General features: G+C 40.8%; 1 protein-coding gene across 2 annotated transcripts in view; it reads left to right on the forward strand.

Annotated features, from left to right (window-relative positions):
- GRK4 (G protein-coupled receptor kinase 4) overlaps window positions 1–17107 on the forward strand; it is a 40155-nt gene that overhangs the window by 15192 nt on the left and 7856 nt on the right. Inside the window, exons 4-13 of one of the 2 annotated variants that reach the window (XM_068149631.1) lie at window positions 3037–3114; window positions 4288–4388; window positions 6157–6249; window positions 7583–7646; window positions 8439–8579; window positions 9469–9659; window positions 12048–12085; window positions 14579–14668; window positions 15546–15754; window positions 16632–16769. In XM_068149631.1, coding sequence (XP_068005732.1) covers window positions 3037–3114; window positions 4288–4388; window positions 6157–6249; window positions 7583–7646; window positions 8439–8579; window positions 9469–9659; window positions 12048–12085; window positions 14579–14668; window positions 15546–15754; window positions 16632–16769 — 1143 coding nt within the window. Of the gene's footprint in view, window positions 1–3036; window positions 3115–4287; window positions 4389–6156; window positions 6250–7582; window positions 7647–8438; window positions 8580–9468; window positions 9660–12047; window positions 12086–14578; window positions 14669–15545; window positions 15755–16631; window positions 16778–17107 lie in introns of both variants that reach the window. The other variant, XM_068149632.1, reaches the window with a different exon arrangement.

A 17107-nucleotide genomic window follows, 5' to 3' on the forward strand; every position in this document is an offset into this window, starting at 1 on the left:
TGCAACTTCCACACATTTTTTTATCCTTACAAGCTTGGATAAGGAGAAACAGAGTCTTTGGCAGCATGAGGGAGAAAAGAAATGACAGGCATGACCTGTACAGCAGGCATGTGTGAGCTCTACAGGTGTCATTTTGAAGGTGCAATTGTCTCTCAAAAGTGCCTGCAGTGTTTTACAGTAACTGAAAAATCTGACTTGTTTTAAATATGCAGCCTGCAATGTTACATGGATTACAACCCTTCTGTGAATTACCAAAGACTTCCCTACCTGAGCTCATCTGATGTGGAGGATAAAGCTGCACTTGACTTTTTTTTTGTTTGTTTTATTTTTTTTTAACTTCCATTTGGGGAAAAAAAAATGTACTGGAGAAGTCTTCTTGGGAATCACTGAAACAGAAACCTCTTTTGTGAGCTGAAAGCTAGCGTGTTGTCTTGATCAAGGGAGGGAAATGAAATACCTTCTCTCTCTTACAGATGGGTTCCTGAATTAGGCAGATTCCCTTTTCTGGAGTTTACTTCAGCAAGCTTATCATAGTATCATTCAGGGTTGGAAGGGACCACAAGGATCATCTAGTTCCAACCCCCCTGCCATGGGCAGGGACACCCCACACTAGATCAGCCTGGCCAGAGCCTCGTCCAGCCTGGGCTTAAACACCTCCAGGGACGGGGCCTCGACCACCTCCCTGGACAACCCATTCCAGGGCTTCACCACTCTCATGGTGAAGAACTTCCTCCTCACATCCAGCCTGAATCTCCCCACCTCCAGCTTCATTCTATTCCCCCTAGTCCTATCACTACCTGAGATCCTGAGAAGTCCTTCCCCAGCCTTCCTGTAGGCCCCCTTCAGATACTGGAAGGCCACAATTAGGTCACCTTGGAGCCTTCTCTTCTGCAGACTGAACAGCCCCAACTCCTTCAGTCTGTCCTCATAGGAGAGGTGCTCCAGCCCTCTGATCATCCTCGTGGCCCTTCTCTGGACACCTTCCAGCACCTCCACATCCCTCTTGTAATAGGGGCTCCAGAACTGGACACAGTACTCCAGGTGGGGTCTCACCAGGGCTGAGTAGAGGGGCAGGATCACCTCCCTCGACCTGCTGGCCACACTTCTCTTGATGCAGCCCAGGATCTGATTGGCTTTGCGGGCAGCAAGTGCACACTGAGAGCTCATGTTGAGCTTTTTGTCTACCAGCACCCCCAGCTTGTTCAAGCTTTTTCCATTTTTCTTTGTGGGGGTGGAGTGGAGAGGCTTTCATTGTTGGTTTTGTTTGTAAGGCAGTAATGTGAAGGGAAGGGCCATGCTTTTGGGGCTTTGCCTTGAGTTTTGCCTTTTAAAATTTGTTTTGGTTTTAACTTCTTTTATTTTAAATAGATTTTAGACTTCTTTCTGAAAAGAAACTTTCTGGCATAAAATGTCAGAGTCTTTAAGAGCCTTGCTTCTTAATTAAAGGAGTTTTCTGACCCTCTTGCAAGGAACAATGTGATTTCAGCAGCAGGGCTGTTTCAGGAGGCCAAAAAATGGCCAAATCAAGGTAGCACAATGCTGTGTGATCTCCCTGAATAGAATGCTGAGACTGGTAAGCTCTAACTCTTGAAAAGGTGTGACCTTGAAAAGCTGGGGTCACCTTGGCTTTACAGAAAGAACAGTTGTGAAATAATTGAATAAAAATGATAGAAATTGAAGTGAGGAATTACAGTTATCCAGTCATCTAGTGACTCATTAGCTGGAGACAAGTTACTCAAGTCTGAAAAAGAATGGATGACAGCTTAAACTTCCCTCTTAAGCTGTGTGAGTAACAGAAATTACTTGACAAGTCTGTCTCTTAAATTTCCTTTGAAATGACAGAATCTGCTTACAACAGTATGCCTAGCTGTTTGTGCTCACTTAGTGACTACTCTGGCATTACTGGGAAGGTAGAAGGCTTTTCTGACCTCAGGTTGTTTGGTAGTTGCAGAAGAATTCCTTTGCCATCACTCTGACTGCTGTGGAGTTTAAGGAGCAAAACCAATGGCATGCAGCTGCTCATGGATTTGAGGGCTGTGCTGAAATGGTTGATGCCATAGTGTCTCAGCAGAAAAAGATGTTGATGACTTAGCAGTGAGTCAGTGTGGGTTAGATGCAATTGATTGCAGAACTGGAGTTCAGGGATTCTCTTATTTCCAGTGGTGTGTGTTTGATTCCTGAGTTGTCTATGTTCCAGTGTTCTGGTTTCTTTACAGAGGTACATGACTTCTCTTTCCATTAGATCAGTCACTTGGAACTTTATATGAGGTTCTTAATGGTTGTTGTCCCAATAAACCAAGCTGTTGTTTTGTATGGTGCAGTCCTGAGGGAGTTGTGCCACACATTCTTTGTTCTGGGTGTATGCATTTACCTTCTGAGATACAAAACAAGCTTTGACTGAGTTGGCCCAGCTCACAGAGCCAATGCAAGTTGCTGTTGGAGACTGCTATTTTCTAATTGATCTTTCCCCAGATGCTTTAAGCATTGTAACTTCTGTGTCTGCTTCTAGATTGTTGCTTCTTTGTTGAACCTCAGACAGCTGACCTTGGCCCATTGATCCAGCCTCTCCAGGTCCCTCTGTAGAGCCTTCCTGCCCACAGGCAGATCAATGCTCCCTCCCTCAATCTCCTTGTTCTGATCATTGATAAAGATATTCAACCAAACCGGTGTTTAAGTTAAACAGAACTGATGATTTCCCACCTGGATCATCGTGCCCTACAATACCACATAACTGGAATTTCATTGTAATTTATCTAGTTTAACTAACCTCTGGGATGCAATGTCTGTAATTGGGCTTAGACTAACTGTTAGCTGGTGCATGTTTTCCAAAAGTTAAACTTGTGTGCTTAAGACTGTTCAGATGTGTTTCATTATGTAGCCTGAGAATCTTTAGATAGGTTTTAAACAATGAGCCTTAAGTTCCTTTGTCTTTTGGGGGCATTGTGTTATTCGTGGCCACATTTGCCTAGCACCATGTAAAAGTCTGCAGTGCCAACTAGCTCTGAATATAATTTACTTTCCCATTCCATTCTCTAGGCAGAATATGAGGTGTCTTCAGATGAAAAGCGTATTGACTGTGGCCTGAAAGTTTTAGAGACCTACTTCACTAATGGGGTGAGTATCTTCTTGTCTTGCAAAATACTCTCTCAAGAGTTTTTTAAATGCCAGATAAATAGAGGTCTAAGTGGTTGCAGCATTTTTACTACATCAAACTTCATTAGCCCCATTTTTGTCTTTCTGAAAGGTATACTGCCTTCTGAAAGTGTGAAACGTACCAGCTTTAGCAGAAGCCCTGACTGATCTCTGCTTTTAGACAACTGCCACTGGGATTTATTCTGTGTTAGTCTCATGAAATACTGCTCTCAAGTAAAGATATGTTTTCAACTCATTTGGCATCTGTAGAAAACTTACTAGCAAATTAATTCAAAGCTTTGTAGTCTGAAAACATGAGAATGAGGAATTACTTGGATTCACTGCCTTCTTTCACTCTTTTGTGGCCTCAGTTAATTGGCTGTAAATTTTCAGGATTGCTGTAGATTTCCCCAAAGCATAAAGCAGTTTTGGTTTGGTTTGCTCTAGAACATCCTGTTTCTCTGTGTTTTGTGTGGAGATCATTAGCAGCTGATCTTTCAAAAACCAGTAAGATCTAATACCTGCAAGAGTCTCTTCTTTGGTATCCAGCAGAAGTTTTTCTGTGGTTATGTAATTAGACATTTGTTTTCTATGAGTAGCTGCACCACCTTCTCTTCCTTCAGTCATCTTGAAAAGACTTCACTCCAAGTGAAAGTCTTGCAGATGCCTTAAAAGCAGAAGGACTTCTGGCACTTTCTTTGGGGCTACCAGAAGTAAAAAAAGACCAATACAGATTTCTTTGGGCTGATTTGAAACAGTTTCCCAACTTGGTGTGTGTGTCCTTCCCCTTCGTTGCATCCTGCCAAGCCAAACAGATAACTTGCTTTTGTGGTGGTAGACTTAAGGATAGAAAAAGAAGCTTGACTTAGTGCCAAGTTTGTTTCCCTGGATACAGAACTAGTAAATAACTGTAATAGCTTTTGATGCATTCTCTGTAATAGGGAACAAATAAAAATGCTGCCTGAACATGACTTACTTGCTTTCTGTTTAGCCAGGCCATTCCTTTCCTTTTCCCCTATTAGAAGATCTCATTTCACTTTTAACACAGAAGATTTCATTTCACTTCTAATACAGAGCTTTTACTTGTGCAGTTGATTTAATTGATATACAAAAATGCCTTTCATTGTTGCCTCTTTTGTTTTTAATTATGTCAAGTCTACAGCACACTTGCCAGAAATACCTCAGGAAACAGTAAATGAATGTAAAGCAAGACTGGAAAAGAATCCTTCTAAAGATCTTTTTATGGACTGTACTAGGTAAGTTAAAAATGCACAGTGCTGAGTTGGAGTATCACAAGAGAAACTGCTGTGGTTCTGAGAGAAATGAAAGGTGAATTTACCACAGTCATGAGTATTTAGTCTCTGAAATGAGTGAATTTTATGGTAGATTCCAGTTATCCACAATCTTTATTTGACTCAATTAGTAGTAATAACCAGGAAGAGAACTAGGGAAGTTACTCAGTTAACTAAATTCTCTAGCAAATGAACCTCCTTTTGTTCTGAGAACAAAGCTGTGTTAACAATGAAAGCTCTTATAAAAAAACCCACAGCCCTGCTCTGCTACACCTTTAGGAGTGGTTTAGCATAGAATGGCTGGCACCTTTACTGCCCTTGGTTATCTCTTCCTCTTCCACCACATCAGAACTTAAACAATTCAGGTCTTGAAGTGAATGTGGAGAAGAAACTTGGAGCAGATTTATTAAAGGACTGGGTTTCCTTCAGATGTGATTTAGATGCTTGACTTCTGCAGAGCTTTTTCCTTAATGTTTATGCTATTTTGGCATAAAATCACACTATTATCTGCTACCAAGTGTCTTGTGAGTTAGAATAGTACTTCTCTTGTATTCTTACCCTTGGAGTGACTTCTCTTCTGTGATGAAGTTACTCAGAAAAATGTGTGGTTACAAACTGGAGCTTGAAAGGTTTCTGAATAATGTTATGCAATGCATGGTTCTTGAAAACAGCTTGAGCTGAGGCAACAGTTACTCCATTAAAATTGTTGGTTTGGGGAAGGATGGTGTGAGTTAATACAAACACACACAACTTGGTTTTGTTTTGGAGCCATGAGGTGATATTTGACACAGCAGTAGCAGCAGTGGGGGAACAGCACATCACAGAGTCACAGAAGGTTAGGGGTTGCAAGGGACCTCAAAAGATCATCCATTCCAATCCCCCTGCCAGAGCAGGATCACCTAGGGCAGATCACACAGGAACACATCCAGGTGGCATGTTAACCAGTGTTGCATGTCTCTCTGAAGCCTTTATGTTTCTGATATTACTGGTTCTTCAAGGCATGCTTGATCATGTCTGAAGGATTGCAACATGTTTTGTCACTGCTTGGGTCATCTCCCTGACAACAAAAATAATCACACTTTATAACAACCAGAGATTATAAGATTGAAAGGGATGTGTGAGAACACCTAATAAAACATGTCTCAGACAGAGGATCTGTCATGTAGGTCATCCCCTTTCCTCTTGCCGATATATAGCTGAATACTATGTGAATGGCTTCTTTTCCTCCCCCATCTTGGTGTGTTTAGTTTAAGGGGAATAACAAAACACCTGGTTTTCTGGTTTGGATATGGCATTTCCATTTCCAGCCCTATAATAAGATTTTCCTTACCAGTCTCCAAAGAATGTATGAACACTTGTTATTACCTTCCTGTAGGTATCTTTCAGGAAGGTCATATTTGTGGGGTCATTTTTGCATTGCATAGCTCCTGAGAGACTAATGTTTAGGTGGGCTTGATGATGTGCAATGAGAATGCAGAGGTCCAACTTTCTGGTTGCTCAGTGTCACAGCAGCTTGGCATTCACTGCTGTTCTGAGAGGAACAGGTTTCTGTGACAGGCCCTCACTTTGTGAGACACCTGGGTTAAAACCATTGTAGAGCACAGTGGCAATGTTTTCCTGCCTGCAGCTTCGTTGGTATGTTTCAGTTTACTTTAACAGATTGATAGCACCTCCTGCTTTATCAGTTGGTTTTTATTTCAGTAGAAGATTGATTTGATTTTCCTGTTGCTAGAATTGTCCATGAATACCTAAGCAGAGGACCATTTGAAGCTTACCAGGAAAGTGTGTATTTTTCCCGCTTTTTGCAGTGGAAATGGCTGGAAAAGTGAGTTCATTTCTAACATTTGCATTAGAAATTTGCCTTTACTATGTGGACAGTCCTGCTTGTTATGCTGGAAATGCTGTAGAGCCCTAAGGAATGGCTCTGGGTGACTAAGAAATGATCTGAAATACAAGCTGTAAAGAGTGAAGTTGATGGGACAGCAAGAGAGACAATATTCCAACAGAGAAGTCCATGTCAAGTAGTCTTTAAGCAGTAGATTTGTGCTGGGTAAATGCAAATTTAGTATCATATGGATGTATGCTTGGCTTTCAAGTGTGCAGTGGGATGCCAGTCTTTCTTGGGAATGCTAGCATCCTTTACTTTGACCCATGGTTTAATTTGTGGTTAATAAGCAGATTAATCCAGTTTTCTAACCCACTGGGTGATTGGGGAACTAATTGGGTTTTGAGGGTTGTACAGACAGATCTAATAATTACAAGGCAGCCAGATTTGTGTGTATCAGATCTAGTTTGGCTGTTAAATCAGTCCTACATGAGTGTCTAAACTTTTTCAGGAGGTACAGATTGATTCTGATTCAGCACTGCCGTGTATCATGATCACATAGTCAAACATTAGCATGCCTGAGCTTTAATTTTACTGTAAATTCCAGTTATCTGGTGGCTTTTTTTCACTGAATCAGCAGGAAAATCCAGGAAGAGAACTAGGGAAGTTACTCAATGAAATGAAAATTCTCTACCAAGTGAACCTCCATTGGTTGTCCTGAGAACAAAGCTGCTTTTACAATGAGTGCTTTTTGCAAACAAAACCCCCACCAGCCCCAGCACCATGCAACAACCCTGCTCTGCTACACCTTTAGCAGTGTTTTAGCACAGAATGGCTGACACCTGTTCTGCTTTCAGCTGTCTCTTCCTCTTTCACTACATCAGTACTTCAACAGTTCATCTCTCAAACTGTTGTTGCATGCCACAACTCTTTCAGTGTTTGAAAAAGCTAAGCAGCAATGCAAAAGCAGAACTGATTTACCTTTCAGTGCTGCGTTGTAAGCAGGGTCTCATTGAAATGCAGCCTACGTGTCAGCCTACTGCAACTAAGGGGGGCAACTGGAGCTGATAAATGGGCTGTTGATGACAACAGATAAGCAGCAAAGGGCCCAAGAGATCAGCTTTTCTCCCTGCTAGTGTCCGTGTCTGCTGACCACATGAGGGAGCCAGTGCTTGTCATGGCATCACCCCTTTCTGCTGTTTAGTAGTGACTTCATGAAGTCAAGGCAGCTGTTGAGTGAGATGGCATAGAACAGGAAGGAGAAAATGAGTGGGGAGGGAATCACTAGCTCTCCTAATTCCTGTTGCAGTAATTGTTTCTTTCTGTTGATCAGGCAGCCAGTAACCAAGCACACATTTAGGCATTACCGAGTCCTAGGCAAAGGTGGATTTGGAGAGGTAAGTACAGCAGTGTCTCTCTGCAAGGTAAACAAACAAACCAACCCAAAAAACACCCATGAAGCTGAATACAGAGCAGGAGCAGTTTTTGAACTCTTGACTTACAATATACAGCTGACACATTACCTGTCAAACTCATCAATCCAAACTGCTTTCTTTTAATGCCTTAATTTGAGTATTATAGTGATGTGGAGTTAGAGAAAACTTTACTGATTGACACTGGTTGCTTCTGTTTATAAATGTCACCTGGGAAGGAGAATGTAGTTTCTGATGAATTATGATGTAGAATATTCATGAATCTAATAGGAAAATTATAGGTTTTGTTAATTCTGTTTATACTTCACTGGGCTTTTTTCTGCCCTTACATGCTTTAACTATAATTTCCCCCCCCTCACATATTTTAACCTGAGCCCTCTACTGAAGAGGAAGCAGGGTTACTCAATTATTTTCCTCCAGCTTGGTTAAGGTGTGGTTATTTGTCCTCTGTCCTGCTTTCCTGGACGGAGACTCTTACCTCAGCCATGTGTTTCACCAACACAAGAGCCACAGTTTTACTGAACTACTTACCCCCAGCAAAAATGAGTTTTCTCCTGTATGATCCAATTTTCAACTTGTTATGGCTTTTGTGACCCCTCAGAGTTGTTTGATGGGTGAAAGCTCTGTATTGATGCTTGCAGACCTTCATTTTATGAAAGCATGCAAGAGTTGGCAAAAAGAAAATACAATTTTATCTTCTTTAAAAGAAATGAATTCAACCTCCCCAGCGTGTCTGACAGTTGCCTTCTTTTTCAGGTGTGTGCCTGTCAAGTGCGGGCAACAGGCAAAATGTATGCTTGCAAAAAGCTGGAAAAGAAGAGAATAAAGAAAAGGAAAGGAGAATCAATGGCTCTGAATGAAAAAAGGATTCTGGAAAAAGTGAATAGTAGGTTTGTAGTAAGTATCTACTTCTGATCCTCTCAGAAGTTTGTCTTGCTTTTGTTTGCTGTATTTCAGTCTCTTCAGGAGCTGGTGGGCACAAGACAGTTTTGTTAATTGCTGTAGAGAATGAGTGACTGCTGTGAGAAATGATTGGTGTAAGAAGCACATTGGGTGTGTGATTCTGACTAGTTCTGTGCAGAGGACTTCTTTTTTTAATCCTGCTACCTTTGTATTCTGCTACCTTTTCTCACATAAAACCAGAACATCAGGTTGTGTTTCAGTGTGCTGATGCCACTGTATCTTTGTCCTGTGTTTAAAGGTAAACAGATTATTCTCTAGGACTCAGACTTGAATAATCACTCAAGTTCTGCTACAGCCTATGACTGAATGTTTGTGTTTAAGAAAGAAGATATTACATATACTTAATTCCATTCTATTTTTTCTCTTCTCTCTCTCTTTTTCCAATGCATTTCTCTGTTTTCTTACCCCACATACACCTAATTTTCTTGTAATCAGTGCTGACTTCTCATTTAAATTTTGGAGGTCATTCATAAGTGCACTTTAAAAAGGGGCAATTTCATGAGAGTCTGACACTTAATTGCCATTGAAAGTTTCATGTCTTGCATTTCTGTGAGAGTTTTCAGTAAATATATTGTCTGGGTGGAGCTCTATGATACCTGAACAGTAAACTTCTGTGTGGTGGTGCAGAGTTTGTGTATTTGTGCATATTAGTCTGAATGTGACAAGAGCAATTCTCTACTTGCTTTGTTCTGCTTTCTTTTTGATCTTTTCTTTTCTTCTAAAAAAAGAGTTGTATGTTACTTGTATTGGAGAAAAGATCTTTGAATTGTGTTGCAGTATGAGAGTGAATAATGGCCACCTTCTCCCCCTGCCCCATTTTTAGGTTAGTTTATCCTATACCTATGAGACAAAAGATGCCCTGTGTTTAGTATTAACCATAATGAATGGAGGGGACTTGAAGTTTCACATATATAACATGGGAAATCCTGGCTTTGATGAAGAAAGGGCTATTTTCTATGCTGCAGAACTGTGCTGTGGTCTAGAGGATTTGCAAAAGGAGAGAATTGTTTACAGGTGAGTGTTGTCTACCTTGAATTTTCCACCTCTGTTCAGCATTGAATATATTAATTATTTTCTGCTCAAGTTTGTACTTCAAGTTCATAGTAAATGGGGAAAAAAAAGGTGTCGTTTTCCCTTTCACAGTGTGGCTTTCAGAATTACTGATGTCATTTGTCTTCTTAGTGTTGTTTTAGCTCTAGATACTTGCTATATTCAAAAGCATAAAGTTGATTCAAGGTTTATTTGTGAAATTGAAGTAGAATATTATTTAGGAAGCCAACTCATTATTAATTCAAATAAGTTCTAGGAGCATGGGATTGTATTCTCACCTGCTCTAAAGCAGAAGTTCACAGAAGGTTGTAGAAGTCCCTTGCTGCCTTGCTTGTTAGACCCAAGAGGGTAAAAAGTCAGTTATGATCCATTTTGCCCTCTTTCTTCTGATTTAGGGCCCTGCAATGAATACTTTATTGCCCTTGAATTAATGCAACTATTAGAAGGCTTATGCACTGTAATTGAGGTTGTATGGTCTTCCTGATCTTTTCTGCCTCAGCACATACATCATTTAACCCCTGGCATGCATTTATTTTACAAAGCAAGCAAAACCAATCATGGTGGTGGACCAAGAATGCTTGCTTTATATTTTTGGTGTGTAACACCAAGTACCACTTGTTTTCAAAGAAGATCCAAAGTATAACCTTGCATAACTTCAATCTAATGAATCTTAGTCTTCTCCCTCCCCAATACAGAAGACTAACATACACACAACAGAAAGCAGCAGAGCCACAGAGTAAATCAGGCCTGTGCTGGTTGTTAAATGTGGTTCCCCAAAGAATTTGGCCAGCCTTGCCATGGTACAGTGTGTTTTGGCACACATGTAGGAGGGAAGCAAGGATGAGTGGTTTGATCAGCTACAAGTAAGTAATTTGCAATAGCCTGAGTGAAACCGAAACAGACTGTTTAAAAAACAAAACAATAACAAAGAAAACCCCAAACAAAACAAAACTAACAGAAGCCCACAGATTATCTGGTCTTTTTGCTCAGTTCTGGGATGGCAGGTTGAAGAAGGGAAGTTAGTGATGTTAAAGTCTGTGATATGTGGGATACGTCACCATCAGTAGCAACACACCTCATAAAGTGAAGAGCCTAGGCCTAACTTTTCTCTCTGTTAACACCAATGTTTGGTGTGTGTTTTGTATCTTTTTACCACTTTACTGAATTTCAAGCAGTGGCATTACTGCTGTCTGTAGGACCCTGGAGTCAATTGTGCCATTTTGTTCACGGGGTTCCCACTGAATTACAAGAACAGGTGCAGAGCTGGAAGGAGGGCCCTGCACTGCTCTGTGACAGCGACTGAGTCAGTTTGCTTTTCAGTTGGAGCTTGTGAAAGTGGCTGTAGCTTGCCATATGTTGCTGACATAAGAAAAGTAAGCAAACAGACAGGGACAGGCAGTAGTGGAGCCCTTCATCCATCTGCTGCATAAGAAGTCTGATAATACTTAGATTAAAGTCAGGATTTGCTTAAGACAGAGTGGGGCACAAGTGTCTGCTTTCCAAAAAGACTTAATTGCTGGAGTTCTCCTGCAGGAGTTACCCCACGCCACAAGGATAGTAGTGGCTTTTATCAGATAGGCTGCTTGAACACAGAGATTTTCCTCACAAACTCCTGTGGCTGCCCTAGTACCATGGAACCTACCTGGAAGGTCAGGCTTGAAGACCTTTTGAATAAACATTAGTAGCTCCTTGCCTGCCTCTTGCCTGTGCTCACAGAAGACTATGTTTAGTCTTGGGACTAATGCAAACTATAGCACAGATAGACTAGTGCTTGTTTAGTCTAATTGAAAATCAAATGTATAATTTTTGTCTAACCTTTCTTAATGAACCTGTTACCATTGTGAGCTTTGCAGTCCTATGGCCCTTCCTTTGCTTCATAAGGGAAACTACTTTCTGGGGAATATTACTCTTTGATGTTCTGGTCCCTAGGATGGAATAGATCAAGGGGTCCAGCATCTAACTGCAGCAAGCACTCAGGTGTTTTACCATTGTGAGGTTGTGTGGCTGATACTCTCAGGAGAAATGCCTTTGACTTAGGATCACAACTTTGGGAGTAAGTTAGTGGCTCTTATCAGGAGTTTAGTGATGTGTAGGCAAAGGTTGTGAGATACTAATTGCTGTTGTAAATACAAGTGGATAAGAGAGAGAGGAAGAAAAGTGGAGCTCAGATTCTGTGGTTAAACTGTATTCTAGGTCCTCAGCTTCACAGGGTTGTGTTTTTACATATAGATGGAAACAGGAAAAATGCCTTTGATCAGAACCAAGAAATCTTATGTTGCCTCAGTTGCACTTGGTGATGGCTAATAATTTTGCCTTTGTATAACTTACTTTTCTTTTCTGATTAATCTGTAGAGACTTGAAGCCTGAGAATATACTCCTTGATGACTGTGGTAAGTACTGACTAAAATTAATACTGAAATTGCGACTCTAATTAATATTCTGCCAGAAACCAAAGGGATTTCTTCATGATTAAAGGGACCTGACTGACAGATGCTAACTGTAGTTAGTAAAGGGGAAAAAATACCTTGGGTTTTTAGAAGGTAGGGATAATAGTGGGGATCTTCAAGAGATGACAGTGGCAATGTTGGAGGGGTCAGTTTCCCACTTTCAAATGGCTACTTCTGCCTTGTGCTCATTCTTCACCTCCTTTCCCTTGATTTAAGATGACTAAACTTTTATATGGATTTGTTCTCCTCTTCCTTGACTACGGAAACATTGTTTGTTAGGTGCAGGGTCAGAATTTTACATAGCAAACTCTAATGGTTAAGCCAGAAGAGAAGAATTCTGAAACATCTCAGTTCAACCTTTCAACGAAACCAGGTCTGATGATCACTGACTCACGTGTGGCTGGAAGGAATCAAGGAAGTACCAACAATATAAAGAAATGTCTGTAGTTCCTTGTTTTTCAAAAGCCAAATGTGCTTTCTTTACTGGCTTTGTATGAAATCTATCAGGATCTTTTGAATCCAGCGTAGACCTTGTGCAGCAACTACCTCCTCCTGGAGCTATGGATGAGTATGGCCAGTTTGTTCTTGCAATTGCAGAGTACTTCAGTGGAGGAAGAACTGCTTTTGAAGTCATTAACACAGGGGTTTTTTTAATTCAAGTCAGCATGTTCTGACTGATACATTTCTGCAAAGGTGATGGCTTGGCAGAAGGCACTTTACAGGAGTAAAAGCCTTGCTAGACATCAAATACATTCTTGAATTTTTCTCTCCAGTAGTGTCTTGCAAAAGCTGGAGGCTTCTTTGAGGAAAAAATGCAGCCTTGCAGGACTGCACTAGAATGTTTTCTCTCTGCCAGGGATATTCTGGTCTTGTTCCAGAGAGCAGAGGGGACTAATTAGAAAATCGCTTCAGGAGCTCAGATCCTGCACTTGAAAAGGGGTTCTTCAGATGTCAGGGAATGGAAAAGTATCTGACTGTATTTAAAACAGCATTTGCTGCTCAAGAGCATTTAGTTATGCCCAAGTGGTATGTAGAGGGGCACTTGACTTTCTTCACTCTCTCTCCCCACCACTTGATTATTTATCACATAAAAATAAGACATGAATGTGCTACTAGCTAACACTGATGCTGTAGAGCTTCTTGAATTACAAAGAATATGTACACAAAGGGCATTGCAACAGGCTGCCCAGAGAGGTGATGCAGCCTCCACTCTAGGAGGCTTTCTACACAAGAAGTGAAAAACAACCTTGAAGACTTTGGGCTGACTGCTTGCTCAGGAGGTTGTACTAGAGACTTTCTGATGTCTCTTCCATCCTGAATTAATCTGTGAAGCTGTGATGCTTCTGTGAATAAGCATCCCTGTCCTTGTATCTAGTAGTAGCAATAAGTGTGGATTTTGTATTCCTGTGCTTTTTTTTCACTCTGAATCTGTCTGATACAGGAGATTGGCCATTTTCTGGTTTGAAATAGAGTTGAAAATGCCCTTTCTTCTGACAAGCCTTTCATACTCTTACTAAGAAAGCACCTTATGTGTTTTTAAAATAGCATCATGTCAATACAGTTCTTGCTTTGAACTATCTCTTGAATCATTTGCTGTTGAGTCTGTCTGGCAAAGAACTCTATCTGTCCACAAGAGTGTAAGGAAGGGTGGTGAACTTACTCCCATTGCTCCTCTTCTTGGACTGTTTTCCATCTGAGCAGTGCTGTTCATGACACATCCAGCTTTCCACCAGGCAACTTCCACATTATAGGCTCTAGTGTAAGTGCCATGCATAACAGGAAAGGTGGTCAGCTTGAGAAGTCTGGCTAATAAAGTGAAACAGAAGGTGCTGTCATGGTTAGACTGATTGATGAGAAGGGGAACTCCTAATATTGCTCCGAGATGTTACGATATAAATGAGTAGGTTATGGCTAGGCTGCTTTGCTTTTGCAGTGGGAGCAGGACAGCAGTTCCAGTTGTTTGTGCTTAGCCTTATTAGGGATTCTTTGTTAGAGGAAAGCCTGGTACCTCAGTACAGGAAACTCTTTCATTGTTGGAGAGTAAATTCTGATGTTTGGTTGGGAGGTCAGAAAGCTAAGTGTTGGTGTTGGGAATACAGAATGGAAACATGCAAGTGTCTGATGCATAGAGACAGAATTTAACCCAAGCAGCTATTGTTTGTTTGTCCTAGAGGAGCAGCCTCTGTCAAAGCTAGGAGTTACAATACTTAAGAGCAAAGGCTTTTGTATGACCTTCAGGAAATCAGTTAAATCTGTGCTTCTCATCTTGGCATATTTAAGGAAGAGGTGGAAATCATAAATCACTCCTTTCTAGTCAAGAAAAATAACCTAGAGCTATGAGTATATGAACATTTTCATGGTTTGGGATATTTTGTTGATGGGGTATGCTACATTTCTTATTTGCTGACTATGTATAATTTATTTTAACATCAATAGGACATATCAGAATTTCAGATCTTGGCTTAGCTGTGCAGATTCCAGAAGGAGAAACAGTCCGAGGACGGGTTGGGACCGTTGGTTACATGGGTATGTAAAGTATCCTTGGCTGGTTAGGTTGTACCATAAAACTGGCTTCTTTGAGTATATGAAGGACATGTCCAAAGAACTGCATTGGTCCTGGATTAGTGACTACACATTTTATGGGGAAAAAAGGTTACAATATCATAGAATCCTAGAATGGCTTAGGTTGGAAGGGACCTCAGAGCTCATCTACTCCAACCTCCCAGCCATGGGCAGGGACGCCTGCCAAACAGACTTGGCAGCTCAAGGCTTCATCCAGCCTGGCCTTGCACACCCCCAGGGAAGATGTATCCACAACCTCCCTGGGCAACCTATTCCAGAGTTCACCAGTACTGAAGAACGTCTTCCAATGATCTAGTCTAACCCTGCTCTCCCTCAGCTTCAAACCATTCCCCCTTGTCCTCTCTCTAGACACCCTTATGAAAAGTCCTTCTCTAGCCTTCCTGTAGAGTTCCTTCAGGATGTTAATATATAAGCCTATAGATAAATTGAACTTTGGAGAGTCTAGCTTCAGGGTAGAACTTCAAGAAAGTACCTAATTTTTTTTTCTGAGCTTCAAAGAGATTTAGGGTCACAAGTAAGCAGAGAAGTTCCTATGACAAGTCATTTCTTTGCATGCTTTGGAAAAACTTCATTCTCAGTTTGTAAACTATGCTTCATCTTAAGCATTAAAGAACTTTAGTGCATCTCTTGGATGCACTTGGAGTGCATCCAAGTGGATCTAGGATCTCTTGGAGTCCTTACTGGAGAAATTTTTCTTTAAAGTACAGAGTAGTTACAAAAAGATCTCAGCACAGAGCCAAAAGAGTACCTGAGAGGTTCTCCAGTATTTAAACCAATTTGAAGTGAATTGTGATGAGGTTTCTTTGGTTTTGTTTTGTAGCTCCAGAAGTGCTCAAAAATGAAAAATACACATTCAGCCCAGACTGGTGGGGTCTTGGGTGCTTGATTTATGAAATGATTGAAGGACAGTCTCCATTCAGGAAGCATAAGGAAAGGGTCAAACGGGATGAGATTGACCGGCGAGTAAAGGAAGACCAAGAAATATATTCAGACAAGTTCTCAGAAGAGGCAAAATCCATCTGCAGGATGGTGGGTGAAGAGATGTAGAGGTTTGAACATGAAATTTCTAGTCCTTTTTAAGAGATGAACTACTTTTAACATCTTGCATTGAACGTTTTTCAAAGCTGGAGTTCTTAAATCTTCCCTTGGTTCAGGTGGAAGTTTGTGGTTGGCCATGAATTGTTCTGTTATCAAACTTAGAGAATTCAGAACTTTCTTCAAGGCAAAATGCTGCATAAATTGACTTCTTTCATCATGTGAATGAAAAGTCCCTTGGACCAGGTGCAGTTACAGATGGAATACAATACTGTGCTCAACATTGATACTGCCATGGGGAGAAATGGCAGAGTAATACACCACTTTTATTGCTTAAAGGAGGCTGGACAGGACAACAGCATTTTTACTTCATTTTATATTTTGGTCTTGCATGCTCTTAAATTTCCTCAGAGGCACATTCATACATAAAGCTTCAAAAGCTTTCTGTATTACTTCATGCAAAATATGTGCATTACTTCAGGCCATTGGGGAAAAAAAAGAAGTACTTCTGTACTTGCTGAAAGTAAGATCTGTACTTGCTGAAAGTAAGATCTGTACTGAGAAATCTATTCAGCATGGCATCAGTTGAAACATTTTCATATAAATTTGGGTGGAATCTTCAGGGATTTTTATTTTAATTTAGTTTTTTTGGTCTGCTGAAAATCTTCTTGCCCCTAAAATATTGTCATTTGGATTTCCAGTTCCATTTTGCTACCAGGATAGATTTCATCTCATAAAAGACCAAGTAATAAAATAAACTTACTGAAAGACAATATAGATTTCCACACCCACCCCCCCCCCCCCATTATTATTATTTGGAGGATTGTATCACTAGATCATCTCCTGGTTTTTCTCTCCAATGTCTTTGCAGCTACTTGCTAAAAATCCAGGGGAACGACTGGGTTGCACTGAAGATGGAGCTGCTGTTGTAAAGCAACATCCTATTTTCAAGAACATTAACTTCAAGAGGCTGGAAGCTAACATGTTAGAACCTCCCTTCTTGCCAGATGTAAGTAGGTGAGACAGATTTGATTAGTATCTGAAAAGGCAAGAACTGTCACAGTCCTCTATCAGCAATCAAGGGAACTCCAGAGAAATCTTTCAAGTTAGTTAAGCTGGCAGGAGAATACCACTGTAGCCACTGATAGCTGCGTTTCATCTGAGATCACAAACCAGCTTGCAGTAGTGCGGTAGGGAGCTTTGTATCTGATTCTTAGCCTTTAAATTCTCCCTTCATAGCTCAGATGCTCAACAAATGAAGATTAGCTTTGAAGAAATTACTCCAGAGTCCAAGGCAAAGTGACAGAAGAAAGTGAATTGTGACAGCCATGAGAAAATCCAGAGGAA

This window comes from Melanerpes formicivorus, unplaced genomic scaffold (assembly GCF_026170545.1).
Source record: "Melanerpes formicivorus ecotype bairdi unplaced genomic scaffold, bMelFor1.0.p_v2 SCAF_18, whole genome shotgun sequence".
In the NCBI taxonomy this organism is placed as follows: domain Eukaryota; kingdom Metazoa; phylum Chordata; class Aves; order Piciformes; family Picidae; genus Melanerpes; species Melanerpes formicivorus.